The 16,784-nt window shown below is 32.2% G+C and overlaps 3 protein-coding genes across 13 annotated transcripts in view; 2 read left to right on the plus strand and 1 right to left on the minus strand.

Moving 5' to 3' along the window:
- Positions 1-8,203, plus strand: part of Plp (Pericentrin-like protein) — a 35,743-nt gene extending 27,540 nt beyond the window's left edge. For 10 of the 11 annotated variants that reach the window (XM_088198836.1, XM_088198837.1, XM_088198839.1 and 7 more), the window contains 10 exons: positions 1,352-1,850; positions 1,912-3,772; positions 3,836-4,103; positions 4,172-4,741; positions 4,811-4,975; positions 5,044-5,229; positions 6,281-6,444; positions 6,517-6,642; positions 6,707-7,039; positions 7,397-8,203. In XM_088198836.1, coding sequence (XP_088054962.1) covers positions 1,352-1,850; positions 1,912-3,772; positions 3,836-4,103; positions 4,172-4,741; positions 4,811-4,975; positions 5,044-5,229; positions 6,281-6,444; positions 6,517-6,642; positions 6,707-7,039; positions 7,397-7,496 — 4,272 coding nt within the window. In that variant the 3' untranslated portion in view covers positions 7,497-8,203. Of the gene's footprint in view, positions 1-1,091; positions 1,284-1,351; positions 1,851-1,911; positions 3,773-3,835; positions 4,104-4,171; positions 4,742-4,810; positions 4,976-5,043; positions 5,230-6,280; positions 6,445-6,516; positions 6,643-6,706; positions 7,040-7,396 lie in introns of those variants that run through there. The other variant, XM_088198846.1, reaches the window with a different exon arrangement.
- Positions 8,157-10,085, minus strand: LOC148229350 (uncharacterized). The gene is made up of 8 exons (XM_088198847.1): positions 9,782-10,085; positions 9,514-9,717; positions 9,332-9,452; positions 9,094-9,264; positions 8,777-9,039; positions 8,616-8,715; positions 8,375-8,551; positions 8,157-8,303 (listed from the first exon to the last, which is right to left on the minus strand). The coding sequence occupies exons 1-8, from the start codon at positions 9,952-9,954 to the stop codon at positions 8,214-8,216; spliced, it is 1,299 nt and encodes a 432-aa protein (XP_088054973.1). The 5' UTR covers positions 9,955-10,085; the 3' UTR covers positions 8,157-8,213.
- Positions 10,086-13,484: 3,399 nt separating this feature from the next.
- Reck (Reversion-inducing-cysteine-rich protein with kazal motifs) overlaps positions 13,485-16,784 on the plus strand; it is a 100,301-nt gene continuing 97,001 nt past the window's right edge. Inside the window, exon 1 of the mRNA XM_088198230.1 lies at positions 13,485-13,795. Within this exon, the coding sequence (XP_088054356.1) occupies positions 13,699-13,795 (97 nt within the window). The 5' untranslated portion in view covers positions 13,485-13,698. The remainder of the gene's footprint in view (positions 13,796-16,784) is intronic.

Here is a 16,784-nt window from a genome sequence, read left to right on the forward strand (position 1 = left end):
TTCAAATAGTTGTCATAATTTCTAAATGGGGATGGATTTTTTTAGAATTAAACCTACCCAAATTATTTGCGTCATACACGTGAACTGATGGCGCAATATTTTAATTTTCTGAATCATTAAAACCTTTTTAATAATTGTTTTAAAGCATATTCTAAATGGCATAAAAATTAGATAATTCATTCTCAAAAAAAAAACAATTCTAATCCCATATGAATTCTAATTTTTATTATGTCTGGGAGATCGGAATTAGTGATTTTTGTATAATTATAATTCTATTCGATAATTACATATTAGGTTTTCCTAGATTTTCCTAACCTTACGTCATTTTTCAATGGAAGATTTACAATATATATATTTAAACAAAATATTTTGAATTAAATTATAGATAAATAACACATTATGGTCCGTTCACGCGTTTTCGCGTGTTAAGGAAATTTTTCGCTATGTTCGTTCATGCTGTTTCGAGGGTTACAAATAATGCAACTTTGGCTTGTAAAAATATCGTGCAAATGTAAAGAATATTTAAAATTTTATCGAGAGATGTTAATAAATATATATATTAATAATTATTTTTGTAAAAGTCACACTTTTTCAAAACATTTAAAATTTCGCTAAACTTACGGATTGTAATGTGTTAATAATGCGTTGATTTTAAGCTTCTTAAAGTTTTATTTTTATTTTATTTTTTTGTCAAAAATGCACTACCAAATATTTGCTCAATATTGTTTTTAACAAAACCATACTTTTAAGTATTACTAACATTAAAATTGTATGGTTGTATTTGTGTTTAAAATATACTTATAATAATCGCAATAAATATTAATACAAATGCAATATTACTAAAATAGACATAAATATGAATTTTTTCAAAAAATATAAAAAAAATGTTATTCTAGTGTAATTTATTTAGTATTATATTTTAGTATAATAAGTAGTTTTTAAAGCATAATTTAAAATTTAACCTTTTATAAAAAACATACGGAATCAATATAAACCAGATTATATATGTATCTGTACCAAAACACTTCTACAATGATATTTATTTAAATATATCGTTGAACATCCTGTTGCTGACTGTTGTCTGTCAATTAATACAACGACGTAGTGAGTCTGCCCACATTGTTCAATTGACTTGGCTCGGATGCTGTTTAGTGTTTTTAAGTGTTGCTTATTTTGCAACCAAATCATCTTTTGCACTCAAAAGTTTGTTTTTCTTTCCTATAAATATGCCTCTAAGTTAATTTAATCAAAAAATGCCACCAGTTTCTGAAAGCTTTTTAAAGGTTTAGTCATTTATTTTCTGTGTTGTACCTCAATTGGATCTCGTAATATTTTTGTGTTAAATCTTCAGGAGCTCAGAACGGAACGAGATATTCTCCAAGAGAGGATGTCGGAACAGAGCTTGAGAATATCGTCGTTGCAGTCGAGGTTGGATCAGACGCGTCACACCGCCGAAGCTATGACTCACCAAACGACCGAAGACATCCGATTGCAGCTGGACGAAGCGCTCTCTGAATCACAGCTTTTGAGAGAAGCCCTGGACAGCAGAGACAAGCAAGTGGCTAGATTGAAGGCGCTGGTCGAGAGCACAAAGAAGCGGCTCGGCGATCAAGAGCATGAGTTGAGTGCGTGCACAGGCACAAACAAAGATGTGATACAGAGATTGAAACGAGAGTTGAGAGAGCAACAGTCGAGAAATAGAGAACTTCAAGAAGCATTGGAAACGAGCCGAGTGCATCACGATCAATTACCCGAGTTCTTCGAATCTGTCGTAGCAGATAAAAACGCCGATATTGAACTATTGAGAAAGCAACTGGCGGATAAAGAGCAACATATCGACAATATATTGAGTGAGTATATTGTATTATATAAGACTCAGAAAAATAGCAATCTAAATCATTATCATTTTAGGTCTTAAAATCGACGCAGATGAATTAATAAAGCATCTATCGAATAGCGACAACGATGGCGATCAAGCAAAGTTGTCTGCAAGGACTTTGAGCGATATACTTTCAATATCCGAGTTCGACGAGCCCGACGTCTTGAGGAGAGCCGATATGGAAGTCCAAAACTGTCTATCCGGGGAGTTGAACGTGTCGTTGAACGGCGCGAATAATTTAAATAATACCAAAGCTCCAGTTCATACTGACATTGTTCCGATCGCTGCTTCAACTCTTCACGATTCCTGCGCCATGATGCCGAATGAAGAACTTCATAGTCCTGTCGATGAAGCAAATGAATATAAGAGAAGTAAAAATGAGACTACTGCTTTTGGAATGTCGTTGAAGAGCGACAAACACTCGACGGCTGATAACATAAGCGATAATTGCTCAATGTTTCCCAATAAGTATGCGACGGACGACAAAGACGTGAGTGTTGAACCGAAACGAATTAATTTTTCAGTCGCGAATTCTTCAGATTGTAGGATTATACAGTGCAGCATCGATATTAATTCTGTAAGGAAATCATTGGAAGAAACCGGTTTAGAGATTAATTGTGATGAAAATGATTTCACTAATGTTATAATTGAATTGAAGAATCACATCATGAATATGCAAAACGAGGTTGAATCTAAGCAGATGGCTTTAATTAGAGCGGAAGAACATTTAGCCGAATTTCCGATTGTACAGGATGAAATGAAAGAATTGAAAAATTTGCTACAGAATAGTATTAAAACGATGCAAGATGATAAACTGTATTATAATAATCAATTGGAGAAATTTAACGATAGTGAATGTGTTTTGAAACGAAGAGTAGAAGAGACAATGAGCGAGGTTAATGAAAAAGCGAACGAATTGCAAATATTAAAAGAAGATATAGTAAGACGGGAGAAATTGATCATGGATTTAGCAAAAGAGAAACATGATATTGAACGATCTTTATCCGAACTAAAAAATAAGTATAGTTTAATTGAAGGCAGAGGGTTAGATTTGCAACTAAAAAATAAAATAGAAGAAGTGAATAGATTAGAGCAGTTAATATCGGAGAAGAATCAGCAGATCGATAGCCTCAATGCAAATTTAGATAAATTTGAAAGTATCGAAAGAGAATTACATGATAAAAATGATATCGTCAATAAATTGAGCTCGGAATTGGAAAATAAATGTGAAGAATTGGATATGTTATCTCAGTTGAATGCGAATTTGCAATCTGATGATAATAAAGTGAGAGATTTAAAGGAAACGAATTTAAATTTGCAAAATGAGATCGAGAAATTGAAGGATAGTTTGCGTAAGCTGGAGAGTGACTTGTTGAACGTATCGCAGAGAGAAGCGGCGTTGACTGAAGAGCGAAATCAGCAAACGCTCGATAGCAACAAAGACTTTGAAGAGATCATCAAATTGGACGAGTTTAAAATTCTGCTTGGCGAATTGACGAGTCCTAGATCGCCTCCGTCGGTCGAAAATGCTCAGAGGAAGGATAAAATCGACGTGGGAAATATAAGACAGCACATATCTAAGTTGAAGTCAGAGTTGAGTTCAAAAGAGAAAGATCTGAACATAAAAGTCTTTGATTTAGAGAGAGCAAAACTTGAAATTGTAGATCTGAAGACGCATAATGAAGAGTTAAATATGCATATCACTGAAAAAGACAACCTATTGAAAGAAATTGCTTTTGAAAGAGAGCAGCTGGAGTTGCATCTCAAGAGCGTTTTGGAAAAACTTCATGAAGAAAGCAATTTGGAAGAATTACACGATAAACTGATGCGTAAATCTCAAGAATGCGCTACTTTGGAAAACGAGGTTGAGTCTTTAAGGAACGCCATCGATAGGTTTGTATTTATTTTGAATCGCTTTACACTTATAAATTGCTATTAATACATATTTTATTGTAGATATCAAAGAGATGCTATATCAGAATCTGATCGTGAAAATAGACTTCATGAACTATCAATGGAGAACGGTAGACTAAAACAGCATGTCTTTAGTCTTGAAAATAGTCTTAACGAGCAAGATAACTTGATTATACAATTAAATGAGGTGAAAGACTCGCTTATTACTGATTTGCAAGCTTTAGAGGAGAAGAGTGAATCTGAAAAGGATACGTCTGCTAGATTGCAGCTTCTTCTAGATTCGGAAAAGAAAATGTCGAGTAATCTTCAAGTATGTGATCTTATGTATTGGTATTGATTGAAAAATTGGTGTTTATTAATATTTGTCATATGTTACAGTCTCAAGATTCTAGCGTTATACAATTGTTGAAAAGTCGTTTAGAAGAGGCTCTCGATTCTGAAGAGGAGTTGAAGATTATGCTCGAGAAGGAGAAGAAAAACTCTGATCAGTTGGTTAAAAAAGTTAATCTAATCAAAAAGCAATCTGAAAAGGCCCAGTCAGATGCTGACGTTTCACTGGAAGAATTGGCTAACGATGATGAATTTAAGAATGTCTCATCTCAGTTAGAAGATCAAGTTGAGATCACAGAATTGTTAAAGAGCGAAGTAATGCTACAGAAGACTAAATATGACAGAGTCAAGAGTCGGATGATCGATCTTCAAAATGTACTCGATCGCGAAAAGTTGTGGTTTCAAAAGGAGATTGACGCCAGCAAGGAGCAGACTCTTACGTTAAAGGAAGAAATGAACGAATTGATGAAATTTAAAGAGGACTTGCACAACGAGGTAGTCAGCTTGCGAGAGAAGTTGCACTATCAAATTAACGAGAATTTGGAGTTGGAAAAGAAGTTGCTGTCAATGCAAAGTTCCTACTCTTCCCCTGGCAAATATGGATCACAAAAAGTTCTGGTTAGTTGTACTTACAAAAATCATCTATTTGTGTTGAATCTGTTATCAGTTTATGATTTATCTGTATAGAACGGTTTGGAGCAGCAAAAGGATGAGCTTTTAACAGAAGTCGCGTATTTAAAGCACAGCTTAGAAACGGAGAAGGAGAAGAACGCTCAGCTGATGTACGCGAATGGAAGAAACACGGGGAAGATTGGCATCGAGAGTGATTCTGTAACGGTGCATCATCTGAAGGTTTGTTTTACGTTAAATTAAGAATTTATTTAATGTATCAATTTGCGATTTATTGATATGCATTGCAGGAGATGCAAATGTTGCTGAAGAGGCACATTGCCGAGAACGTTCAACAATCAGAAACTGTGAACGAATTAACACACGAGAGACGTGAACTTCAGTCGAGGGTCAAAGAGCTGGAGAATCAGGGAAAATTTGGCGAATTGAAGCACAGCGCTTCCATGATCAACTTACCGTCTGATGCCGATAAGCAGGTAATTTTGTTCTTCATTAATTTATTTGTCTGTTCATCTTGTCGTCATTTTAATTTGAGAACTCTACTGAATAACTTATATTAGCTGTCCATTGTCTTGCCAATTATGAAAACTTAATGTGTCGCTACTGCATTTCTTGAATTGACAAAATTTTTCATTGATTGACACAATTAAATATTTTGTTCTAAAAACAAAATTCTACGTAATCATCATTTTTCGTATGCATATAACCAAAGATATATTATAATTATATTTTTTCAAACTCTTTAAATGTTTATTGAAGTATTTGTGAGGGTTTTCAACCACCTGCGCCATTAGTTACAATTTAGAGGTCACCATAACATCCACTTGAATAACCAAAAGAGAGATTTCCGACACTGCATAATTATTAACCAATTTAGAAAGTTGGCCACACATTACACAATGGGAGAGGGATCTCGTTACCATAAAAGAAAAACATCAACAATTGGAAATATTGCACGGATCACTGTCACAAGATGTTAACCATCCATTGTATGAAAAAATTTGCACTAGACAATATGTTCTACTCTGCGTATATTATTATTGTTCTTCAAACTCCCTGGTTAGCAATCCCTGAAGTAGCCATCTGGACTATGTTTTCTATTAACTCTTTGAGCTTTATCGCTGTACATGTACTGTGATCGATCTTTCACTGTTTTGAAGTACCCTAGCAGGGACATTAATTGGGGTAGATGGGGGCATTTCGTAAACATCCATATCTGTGACTCGCCAGAGCTGTCTCAAACGATCAATATAAAAATAACACTTGGTCACATCGAGGCAAACTGCAGCGACACAGGCAGACTCAAGGAGACTCGCACAGACACAGGCTAAGAGCTGGTGGAGTAACTGTAATTGTCGTTCTCGTGCTGCTCACAGGACGATCCGTTGATGTCTCTCATGTCGATCAGCCCATACTTGTATTTGTGCGATTCCCTTAAATGAGCTATAAAATACAACCGCGGATTATTGATATATTTTTAATTTTGTTTTTTTTTGTATGCTACTGTAAACTGATTTTTTTATGCAGGTTACATTCTTATACAGCCGTTACATGAGACTTCATAGTTATCGCAAACAACTCGTGTTTCAAAAAGTCTATTTGGCAAAGACTGTAAAATCGTACGAGGAGATCGAAGAGAAAAACCTCGACATTGCTTTGCCAGTCAAATTAAGAGGAAAGAAAAAATTCAGGTTTGTATGCGGAAATTTGTGCCTTTATATATATATGAAAATTATTATAACACATAATACTTGATTATTTAGGGCTGTCGTATTTACAATCAGAGCTATAAATCGTCTCAAATACTTAGCAAGAAAATGGCACACCGGTAATATGTTGGCGGCCAACATGCACTTAAACGTTCCCAACGCCTTCCCCACTGAATTGCGGTAATTTGATCAATAATTTATATTATTGTTGATACAGTATATAATATGTTTGTAAAAATTATAGTTCGTCAAAATCTTATACTCACATACCGGTATCGCCATCGTCGCGAGACAAGGCTCGTCCTAGATATTCACTAAATCAGTCTAACACGTCGTATCACACTCCGTTGAGCAAACCAGCGAACAAAAGCTGGTCAATGGGCTCGGCAGTGAATTCTAGTATGACAGACAGATTGGCTGATCGGCGATATCAGTTTGGAAGTAACACTTTGTACAAAGACGGCATCGGAAGCCTGTCCGCCAATAAGTGGCACACGATTAACGAATCGCCACGCGTCACGAGAGATTCGCATCAGGAGCTGAAGGAGTTTCCGGACGAAGTTTACCTATTGAGAAGGTACTGTGATTTTTATTAATTTAATTGGTAATTATTCGGCATTCCTTATTCTTTAAATTACATGAAAAAAACATTTGTATGAATTGAAAAGCTTATGGTATTAATTTTTTACTGTTTAAGGATATTGTTCTACTTGTGTAATTTTATACTGCTAAGTTATTAACATTATTTGTGAAACTAAAAAATGTGACTGTATATCTGTCTAATTTGTGTTATATTATTTATTTTATTTCAATAGTTTTATAGTTGGTTAAATTTATTTACTAATTATTATCCAAGATTTGTGAAACTAACAGTTTGAATCTTTATTTAATGATTGTAAATTTACTGTTATTCATAAAATATCTCATTTTCCAGTCCCACTTCAGGAACCGAAGGTTCATCAATGTTCTCTGGCTACACGAGCGGATTGGACCCCCAAAGACGCCGGACACTTAATTCTCGAGATCAATTGTAGTATACGTTAAGAAACACATTTAAGTTGTTGAGCAAATACGTCCATGACAATTCGGTGTAGATATAACGAACTGTACAGTGTATAATTGCATTTATAAATAAGTATAAATGATTTAAGCATAATTTGTATATAGGATTGTATATATTTTAAGTGTATGTATATATAGTTTGTACGTCTTGTTTTTTGTGATCGGACACAATTAGGACTAACTTTTCAAATGTGCCTCAATTATTGAAGGTTTAGAAACTATTCAACCGATCTTGTGAGTTTATGGTTTTATTTTTGACTAACACAAGTGCCTTCAAAGATGTGTATGTAAAAGATGGTTGTGTTTCTTTTATCGACCTTTTAAATCAATTAGATTATAGATAAATAGTTACCAAAGTTCCACAAGTATTATAATGATGCATTGTTCTATATATATATAGATTATTTTTCTAGTCAGAAAATGTTTGAAAAAGTACAAACTATATAAATTTATAGGCTAGTGCCATTTTTTATGTTGCTCATTTTTTTAATCATTATTATTCGTATTTATTGGAATTATTTTAATGTACGGACGCCATTTATTGTTTATGTATGTACATGATCGAATCGTGACCTGAAAAGTATTATTGCCATAAATTATGATTAGAAAATAAAATAACACATTAGACATTGTTGATTGGGCACAATATTTTATGATAATAAATTCAATTTTGATCTTATACAACTCTTTTATTGTTCATCAGGGAAGAAGTGAGGAAAATTTGACTTTAATTTATCGGCCATATGCTTCTGGGTATGAGCATATTGTTTTTTGTAGTCCTAAAATAATATTATAATAAGAATCGATAGTTTAGGTTTAATAACATTTTATATGTATAAGATCATAATACCCTTATTGTTTTGAGTACTGGATCTTTGGGTCTATTTGCTATTTCGCATTCGGCAAGCAGTTGAGAAGCATAAGAGAAATACTTCATATCCGCACTTTCCATCTCCCCCAAGACTTCATCTTCAAAAAATTGTATCCTATCACTCTTTTCTTGAATTTTCAAATCCTTAGTCTCTTTCTGCAATTTAAATTTATATTTCCATTAAAAAATATGTATTATAAACATAGTATATAATACAGACCTGCTGTTTCAAATTAAAACTCTTAATATCCATCAATTTTGCTAACTTCTCGTTTCTTACTTGACCGTAGACTTGCCTCGTATATTTTCTATTATTGATGCTGTAAGATGATAATCGATATTATGTTCATAATCGAAATGAGTTATTTTGGTCTAAATTACCATTCAATCACTTCTTGTTCTTTCAAATTCTTTTTGTGTTCCTCTTCTTCCTTCTTCCTCTGCAACCATTCTAAATGATTCACGAGTCGCATTTCTTTAGCGGCTTTAACATGCGCTTGATCTTTCTCTATAGATTCCAATTCTCTTCTATTGTATTCTTCACTAGCTTTTAGATTAGTTTCATCAGTTTGCTTTTGCCTCTCGGCTTCTTTGTTCGGAAAAGAAGCAATTCGCTTACGGATTTTAATCTTAATGTCTTCAATCTAAAACACAACCAAATTAAATATATGAATTTAAAATATAATTCTACAACTCACTTCTTTCTCTCTTTTTTTACGCAGTTGCTCCATCTTTTGCTGTGAATTTTTATATATTTCAATCAACTTTTCTTCTTTCAAAGACAACTCTTCCTCTTTATCCAGTGTCTTCTTCCTTAATTGCAGTACATAATCTATATAATTTCTGAAATCTTCCCGCTTGGTATATTTCTGTAAAGCATGCAATTTTAAATTGTTACATATAGAAACGCAATATACAATGTGAATTATTTTTAACCATCTCGAGTGCTTCTTTATCTTCTTTTTGCATTTTGGCAAGCGCGTCCTCCATGTCGTTTCGTTCTATTTTCATTTGATCTTCTTTAGCTTTAATTCTGTCCATGCGACGCTGTTCGACTCTATTAATCAATAAAATCATCACTTAACAATAATATAAAAATATAAACTCATAAAACTTACTCATTTTGATAGAGCAACGAATATTCAATGGCATTATTCTTCCTTTCTTTCATTTTATTACATTGTTTTCTGTGCCATTCTTCAAAATTTTCAACCATGAACTCAATATATTCCTTGTCTCTTAACTTAGCTTCTTGTTTTAGCTTCTCGTTGAATTCCCTCTGTGCTGTTTGCTCCTTCATGACTTCAGCACATAGGAAAGCACTAAAAAATTATCAAATATCATTAAACATTAAAAATCATCAGATTACATATTTCAACATCTTACTTTTCTAATTCTTTGATATCAGCTTTCTCCTTAAAAATAGTATCTTTTGCATTAGCCGACAATTGTTCTCTTTCTCTACGTTTTGTCTTCATCAGTCCTTCATAAAATTTCCACAGCGATTTTTCATTTTCTTTTCTCCTCTTCTCGATCTTATGCTCCTGATTTTGCACCATTTTCTATCATTTTTAAAAATGTGTGTTTAGTTCTTTCAGAATATATTCCATGCATAAAATATTAACAATGAAATGGTAATTGTACGTCCCACCAAAATCATTTGACTACCACAGAAACCAGCAACAAACAAGCAATGTTTTAAACAATTAAAATCTAGAGATTTTTGTGTTGAAGACAAAATTGAAGCCGCTGAAATTGAGAGTAATCCAGAAGTGTCAATTAAAAAAAAATAGGTAACAAGAATATTCTCATGATCGAGCATTCAAAGATGCATTAAATGCATCTGATAGTCTTGGAAAATATTATATTTGCAACATAATAATGCATTATTGCATCGTATGAAAAAATAAGGAACTAGGGATGTTCATAGTATTTTATTCTCAAAGCATAAAAGTTTTTATAAACGAGTTATATGATATGATATATTTACTTCGTAAGAGCTCTTCCAATTCTTCGATATATTCTTTGAACCTTTGATCAATGATTCAATATACTCGACTTGAGCTCCAGATTCGTCGCATGGCAGGTTAGCGTTACGTTTAACCTCGTTCCATTTTGATTTCCGTATAAATATAACTGGTGGATACATTTTTGTGGTTGAACTTACTCGATGAAAAGGAACGGTTGATAGCATTTGATCCAACAAAACGTAACCATGGAAATCAACCCCTAAATGATAATTATCTACAAACTGAAACTCTGAAGTTTTATCAATCAAATTATACGAATTATAATATTTTAATTTATTTATTTATTTATTACAAATTTGACCATCATGATTTGACACGAAATGTTAAATTATAGCAATAAATATTTTAAAAACGAGATGTTCACCATCCTATATACATTATTTTATCTCCTCATTCCTATCGAGGAAAGCATCATTGTAAAGGTTATTGTAAAAAAAAGCGTTCTCGAGCGCTGTCGCCCTGGCTGCGACGAGCAATAATAAGGGACGCGATCGCGACTCTAGGGCGCTCTATAGCCCGCAGTTGGAAATCGCTGAGCATCAACAGATTGTCAACACTACTTATTTGCAACTTTATTAAATAAACGCTACGCCGAGAAACCAGTTACAATTATGTATATAACCTGTACTCCCTCTTGTAGACATGAGATTTTCTTTGATTCCTCTCCAACGTTCCAACAGAAGTACTTCACTTCACTGGGATTCCTGACAATAGAGCCATATCCAAGAACGCGAATCATTAATAAACTGTTACAGTGACACGCGCTCCGCATAACGAAGCCGAGCATTCTCGGCGCCTTATCGCAAACTTTATCGTTGTGCCTACAAAATCTTCTTAGTTCAAACTTCGCCCAAAATAACTGGATCTGAAAATCAGTGCTAAAATATAGTCGGTTGTCGACAGGTCCGGCGTTAGGGCAAGGCGAGCGAAACAACCGCCTTGAACCCCGCATCTTAAGGAACTACGCATGATTTTTTTAGCATGTTACGATTTGTAAGAAGTACATCAAAACATAATTTTAGAGCGCAAAAAACAATTATCGCTTCTCAGAAGTCAAAAATCCACGTCAAAAGCAATAAAATCGTGCCGTCACCGACGCAGTGGGAACGCTCGTTACCGAGCGTTCCGACACGTATCGTATACTTTTTCTTAAAAATGAAACTTATTTAATATTACGAAATAATTCTGCCTCAATTAGTTCCGAGGATAAATTAATGTGAATTTTCAACTTTTTTGTCTTTCTTCTCGAGTACTAATTTTTACAATTTTTTGGAAAAGGGGAGGGCTTGCCTCGGGCCACGCATTCCTTAGCGCTAGCTCTGGTTGTCGATCGACTACAGGTATTTTTTTATAAAGACAACGAATCTGCATTTGTCTGAATACTCTGAACACTTAGCGGTCATCAGCATATAATAAATATTCGGAGTCGTTGATAAAGAGTAGAAGTAGCAGAGGACCGAAATTAAATCCCTGAGGTACTCCATCATGAGCAAAATACTCATCGAAGCAACGAATATTATAGCTCACATACGGACGGCGGCTAATTCTTATTTATTATTTTGTGTGAAAAGTAATTTTAAGATTAAACATTCCTTTTTATTATCCATGAAAAATATGTTTAATAAATAATACACAATTAATAAAAAATGTCAAGATATTTTTATTATTTTATATTTATATTTAAACAATATTTTTATCAACATTCTTAATATTACATGATTTATTTTCTTGATAAAAAAATTTAAGAAATCAAGTATGTAATATATAAAAAAAACGTTAATCAAAAGTATAAATGTTATGTATTTGAAATGTTTCCACAAAACTTTATTATTCGTTTTTGAATGCGACTTTCTCCAAATTTTGGTACTAAAGAGTAACTACATTGTAAAACTTCAAAATTCGCTTTTACGAGTTAAGTTTCATGCTAAAATGAGGAAGTTGCGCGAATTTTCTTTAACGACACTATTATAATAAACACTTTTACATATAAAATGTCAGGGGCGGATCGGTGTTTGAGCAGGTTTATTTTTTTATTAATCATATATTATAATTAGCAGAATTTAACATAATTGTCTGATTAATCTTTAACATTTTAAGACAAAATAATTAAAGCATCCATAAAAATCTAGTAAGCACCAATAAACCCCCCTTCCATATTCTGAACCAAATTATAAAATTATGTGCTATTATTATATTCGCAACACTTTTTTAAATCACGAATAATTGGTACAATCACAAATTATTGGTGCAAAACACGTAGTCTCTAGTCGTCTCCGAACATCTAGTTGAACTCTTGGTTTTTTAATTTGATAGTCGGGCGTATCTGCTTGAAGTATTGTAAGTATTTTATGTTCGCAATTATACACTCTTTTGAAGTTAAGAAAGGTGTTTCGCTATTTCCTACTTTTGAATTACTGGCCAAAGTTTCTGACTCTGGGCAAAAACAGACTATGTTATTTTTCTTATAAGAACTCTCTTTTAATAACTTTTAGGTACAATAATTATTATTTAAAAATTAATAATTAAATCAAATCGTTGGACTTCCCCTCATTTTGCAGGATATATGAAGCAAAAACGGCCGTTATGAATCAATTTCTTCCAACATTTCATTCGGGAATTTCACTCAGAACCACCACTTCGCTTCCGACTTGGAATAAACGTGAGTTCAGTTAAATGAACACTAAGTGCACTCACTTTAATCTACTGAGACAACCCTAAGAAGCTTGAGAAAGCATCCCTTTATTCAGACCGTCGCCCAGATCCAGTATATGTATATTTCTAATTGCACAACTCATACGACGAAAAAAAAATAAGAAAATATTTTACCAAAAAACTTTGTATTTATAAAAATAAATTTCGCATGTATTTCAATATATAATAAAAAAAATTGTATGAAAATAAATATTAGTTTGAAGATAAATTAATATTTAATAAAATAGATACATGGATATGCAAATAATAATAATAAAGCCCGACTCACAGCCACTCGACCGCAATGTTTACACAAGCAAGTGTATACGAAAAAAACGTTTAGCTTTCGATCCCACTGTATGCTCGTCAGTAGCCCGTCAGCTGACGGAGAAGACGGTCGCGTGGTTGGGGTGTTGCTCTCTCTCTCATCGTAAACCGAATAAAAACATCGCGATAAACTTTTAAAAGTTAAATTCGGATCTTTCGAAGTGAAAAGTGTTTGATACAATAATAATAAATAGTGTTATTTTCTCGATAAAATGTATTAGTTTAAAAAAAATATATTTATATAGTGGTGCTTCCATGAAATGCGCGAAAATGTGGCTGTCGAAGATCCGCTTGTGGATCGTTGTGGCTATGGTCTTCTTGTTCTTCTCCGAGACGAGATCTTCGGGCCAGGGTAAGTAGTTGAGCTTGATTGACTTAATTGACTATGATTACCCAAGAGCGCTCCTCTTCAATTAACCACTATGTGCTGCTCGACGTGAATTGGCTTCTCATCTCTCTCTGTTTCATCTCCGTGGGGGATGATACGCTAATTTGTGATCAAATGAACTTTGTGTGTATGTGTATGATGCGTTGAGTGACATGTGATTAAAAATACACATTTAATTGAGTATAAAGTTGAGTAGAAATTAGCTTATCAGAAATAATATTGGTTCAAAACAAATTTTATATAAAATACAAATTTATCTCGTAAGATTCAATATTCATTAAATTAACATTTAAATAATTAGACTTGTTATTGTTTCGAGGTTTCGGTACTCAAAGGTAAAAATATTTTCTAGATTTTGTAAATATTTAAAAATGTTTAGCGTATTTGTCTCGAGTCGTAGTGATTGTAATTAAAATTAATAAGCTTTTTCCTAAAGCGATATAATGTCAAAATTAATGTATTATTTTTTAGTATTTACAAATTTATTAAAAAAAACCGTAATGGTATTATTATATATCTAATGAAAAAAGAATAAATGCGTTTCTCTATAAATTTTTCAATTCATTTTCTCTAAAACAAAAGAAAGTATCAAAGTGAATGTTTAATCTTTTAATCTGAATTGAATTTTCTTTTAATTTAAAAAGGTTGTGTATGGAATGATTTTAGTGGCTGTAGTTGCTAATTTTTTTAAAAAAAAAACTATAAATTGTTCCTTTGGTAAAAATCTGTCGTCGTATATTTTGGGGCCCAATTTTTAATGTGACACAGATTTAACAAATTATGTACTCGGTTTTCAACGGTCTAAGCACGATATCTGTTAAAATTTATAAAAAAAATATATTTAAATATTTATAAAAAAAATATTTTGTGTTACAATGAAAGATAATATGCATTAAAATGTTTTTATTCTTCATAAATATTAGTGATGTAAAAATAACGTTTGTATTGAACTAAACTGGTGAATTTATTAAAGCTGTTTACTTTTAAACTGCTTGTGTTAAACATAAACATATTTACTTATTCTAAATCTATCATTATTTCGCTGTAATAAAAAAATTCGATTATTTTTCTAAATAATAATGATCATTATAAATATTACAAAGTATTAATAAAATTTAATTTTGCTTGCACAAAAGTGTATTTTAACTCAGATATAACCAGGAAACTTTATTGAATAATTAATATAAAATATTCATAAACACAAAATAAACATAAAAATACTTCACATGCTATATATCTATTCTGGGTTTTTTCTGTTTTTTTTTTTTATAACTTTGATCTTTTGAAAAGAGTATACAATAATATTTCTATCATCATTACTCTCACTTATTAATAGCCATTTACATACAGGTCTGACGATTAAATCTTCAATTATTTATTGGATGTATTAAATCTATGTTTATTTTTTTTAATATGGTACTATTTTGTGTAATTTCATAGTATATCAAAAATAATAATGAATAAATGAATTGGAATTAATTTACAATAACTATAAAATACTACATTTATTGCTCTACTTTGCCCGGTATAGATTCTTTATTCATCCTGTTATTACAAACTTATTGCAATGACGTATTTCAGTAGCACATAATCGGTCATCAGCAGGTCGCTGTTCAATTTTTTAGCGGTTTCATTGGCATATATTGCAATAGCATGTAATCGTCTTTAACCATTAGGACGCTAAAGAGCGATATATTGTTGTTTGTATCGAAAAATACTCAGTTAGCATGAAACAGTTTTTGAATGAATTTAATTATAATAACTTATAGGAAAAACCGATGAATATGTGTAAAATATAATTTTTAAAAACACCGTAGCATTCAACGGAATAATAAATAATAATTAAAAGTTGAAAATAGCACCCAGAATGAAATATGCAAATGTCACGTCACTATTGTTAATATAAAAATAATATTTACAAAAGCGACAGATGACAGTTATATTATAAATTATTATGTGTAATACAATTTATAATCAGTGTATGTCACTGCAGCTGGGGCTGGTTTTTAATAAAAGCGCAATTTTTTATAAATAAATATTTGAGTGTCGCTGCCGGGTCTCGAACCCGCAACCTCAGAGTTACTAGTCTGAGACATTACGGACAATAAGCGTTACATAGTTATTTTTAGACGGGAATCGAAACAATGACGCCGTCCTTGATTTCAACCCATATTATTACCACTATGTTATATAAATCCCTTGTTCTGAGAGCATTTATAATGTAACTTCCGTACAACACATTTGTCCGTCAGAACACCGTAATAAGTTATTTTATGTCGTGTCTATAAAGCTCATCAATAAACCGGAAGCTGGAGTTACTGAGAGTTTAAGCAGACCTCAAACCCTCCTCGAAACCTTCTCCGATAAACTTTGAAATTGGAAGATAGGTAGAAGCGCTTAGTTTCATGAAAGACTTTTTGAAACCGTAGCAAAACTGTTACAGTTTTGCATATAAAAAATTGTGAAAAATAGTCGTATTGTCGTTTAATAAAAACGAATTATTTTTTCATATTTTATTAATTTTTAGTATCAAATTATTGATTTAGTATCATTTTTATAGTATTTATTTAACGTTAATTAGCATTCAGTTTTGTAAAAAAAACCGAAATACTTAATAAAATAATTAAGAACTAAATTTTTACGTCAACTTTATTATGATTAATCGCATTCTGCCTCACAAATTAGACGCTCTTAATCACCGATTTACATCAGGGCTTTCCAAATATTAATAATATATATGAGGAAAAAATATTTATATATTGAATCACGTGATATATAGACATGATTAGATATGACACAAAGGGTTTTTCTGTAGTGGGTCAGAAGTGAGACCCTATATCATATAACATACTACATATATTCATGTAATATGAGACACACCATTCTCTCTGATATAATCAAATTCTTCCTGATTTTCATTAGATTAGATATTTTATTTAGATGTACGATGATC

The sequence above is a fragment of the Plectrocnemia conspersa genome, unplaced genomic scaffold (genome assembly GCF_051122295.1).
Source record: "Plectrocnemia conspersa isolate PC_06_02 unplaced genomic scaffold, ASM5112229v1 ptg000011l, whole genome shotgun sequence".
Taxonomy (NCBI): domain Eukaryota; kingdom Metazoa; phylum Arthropoda; class Insecta; order Trichoptera; family Polycentropodidae; genus Plectrocnemia; species Plectrocnemia conspersa.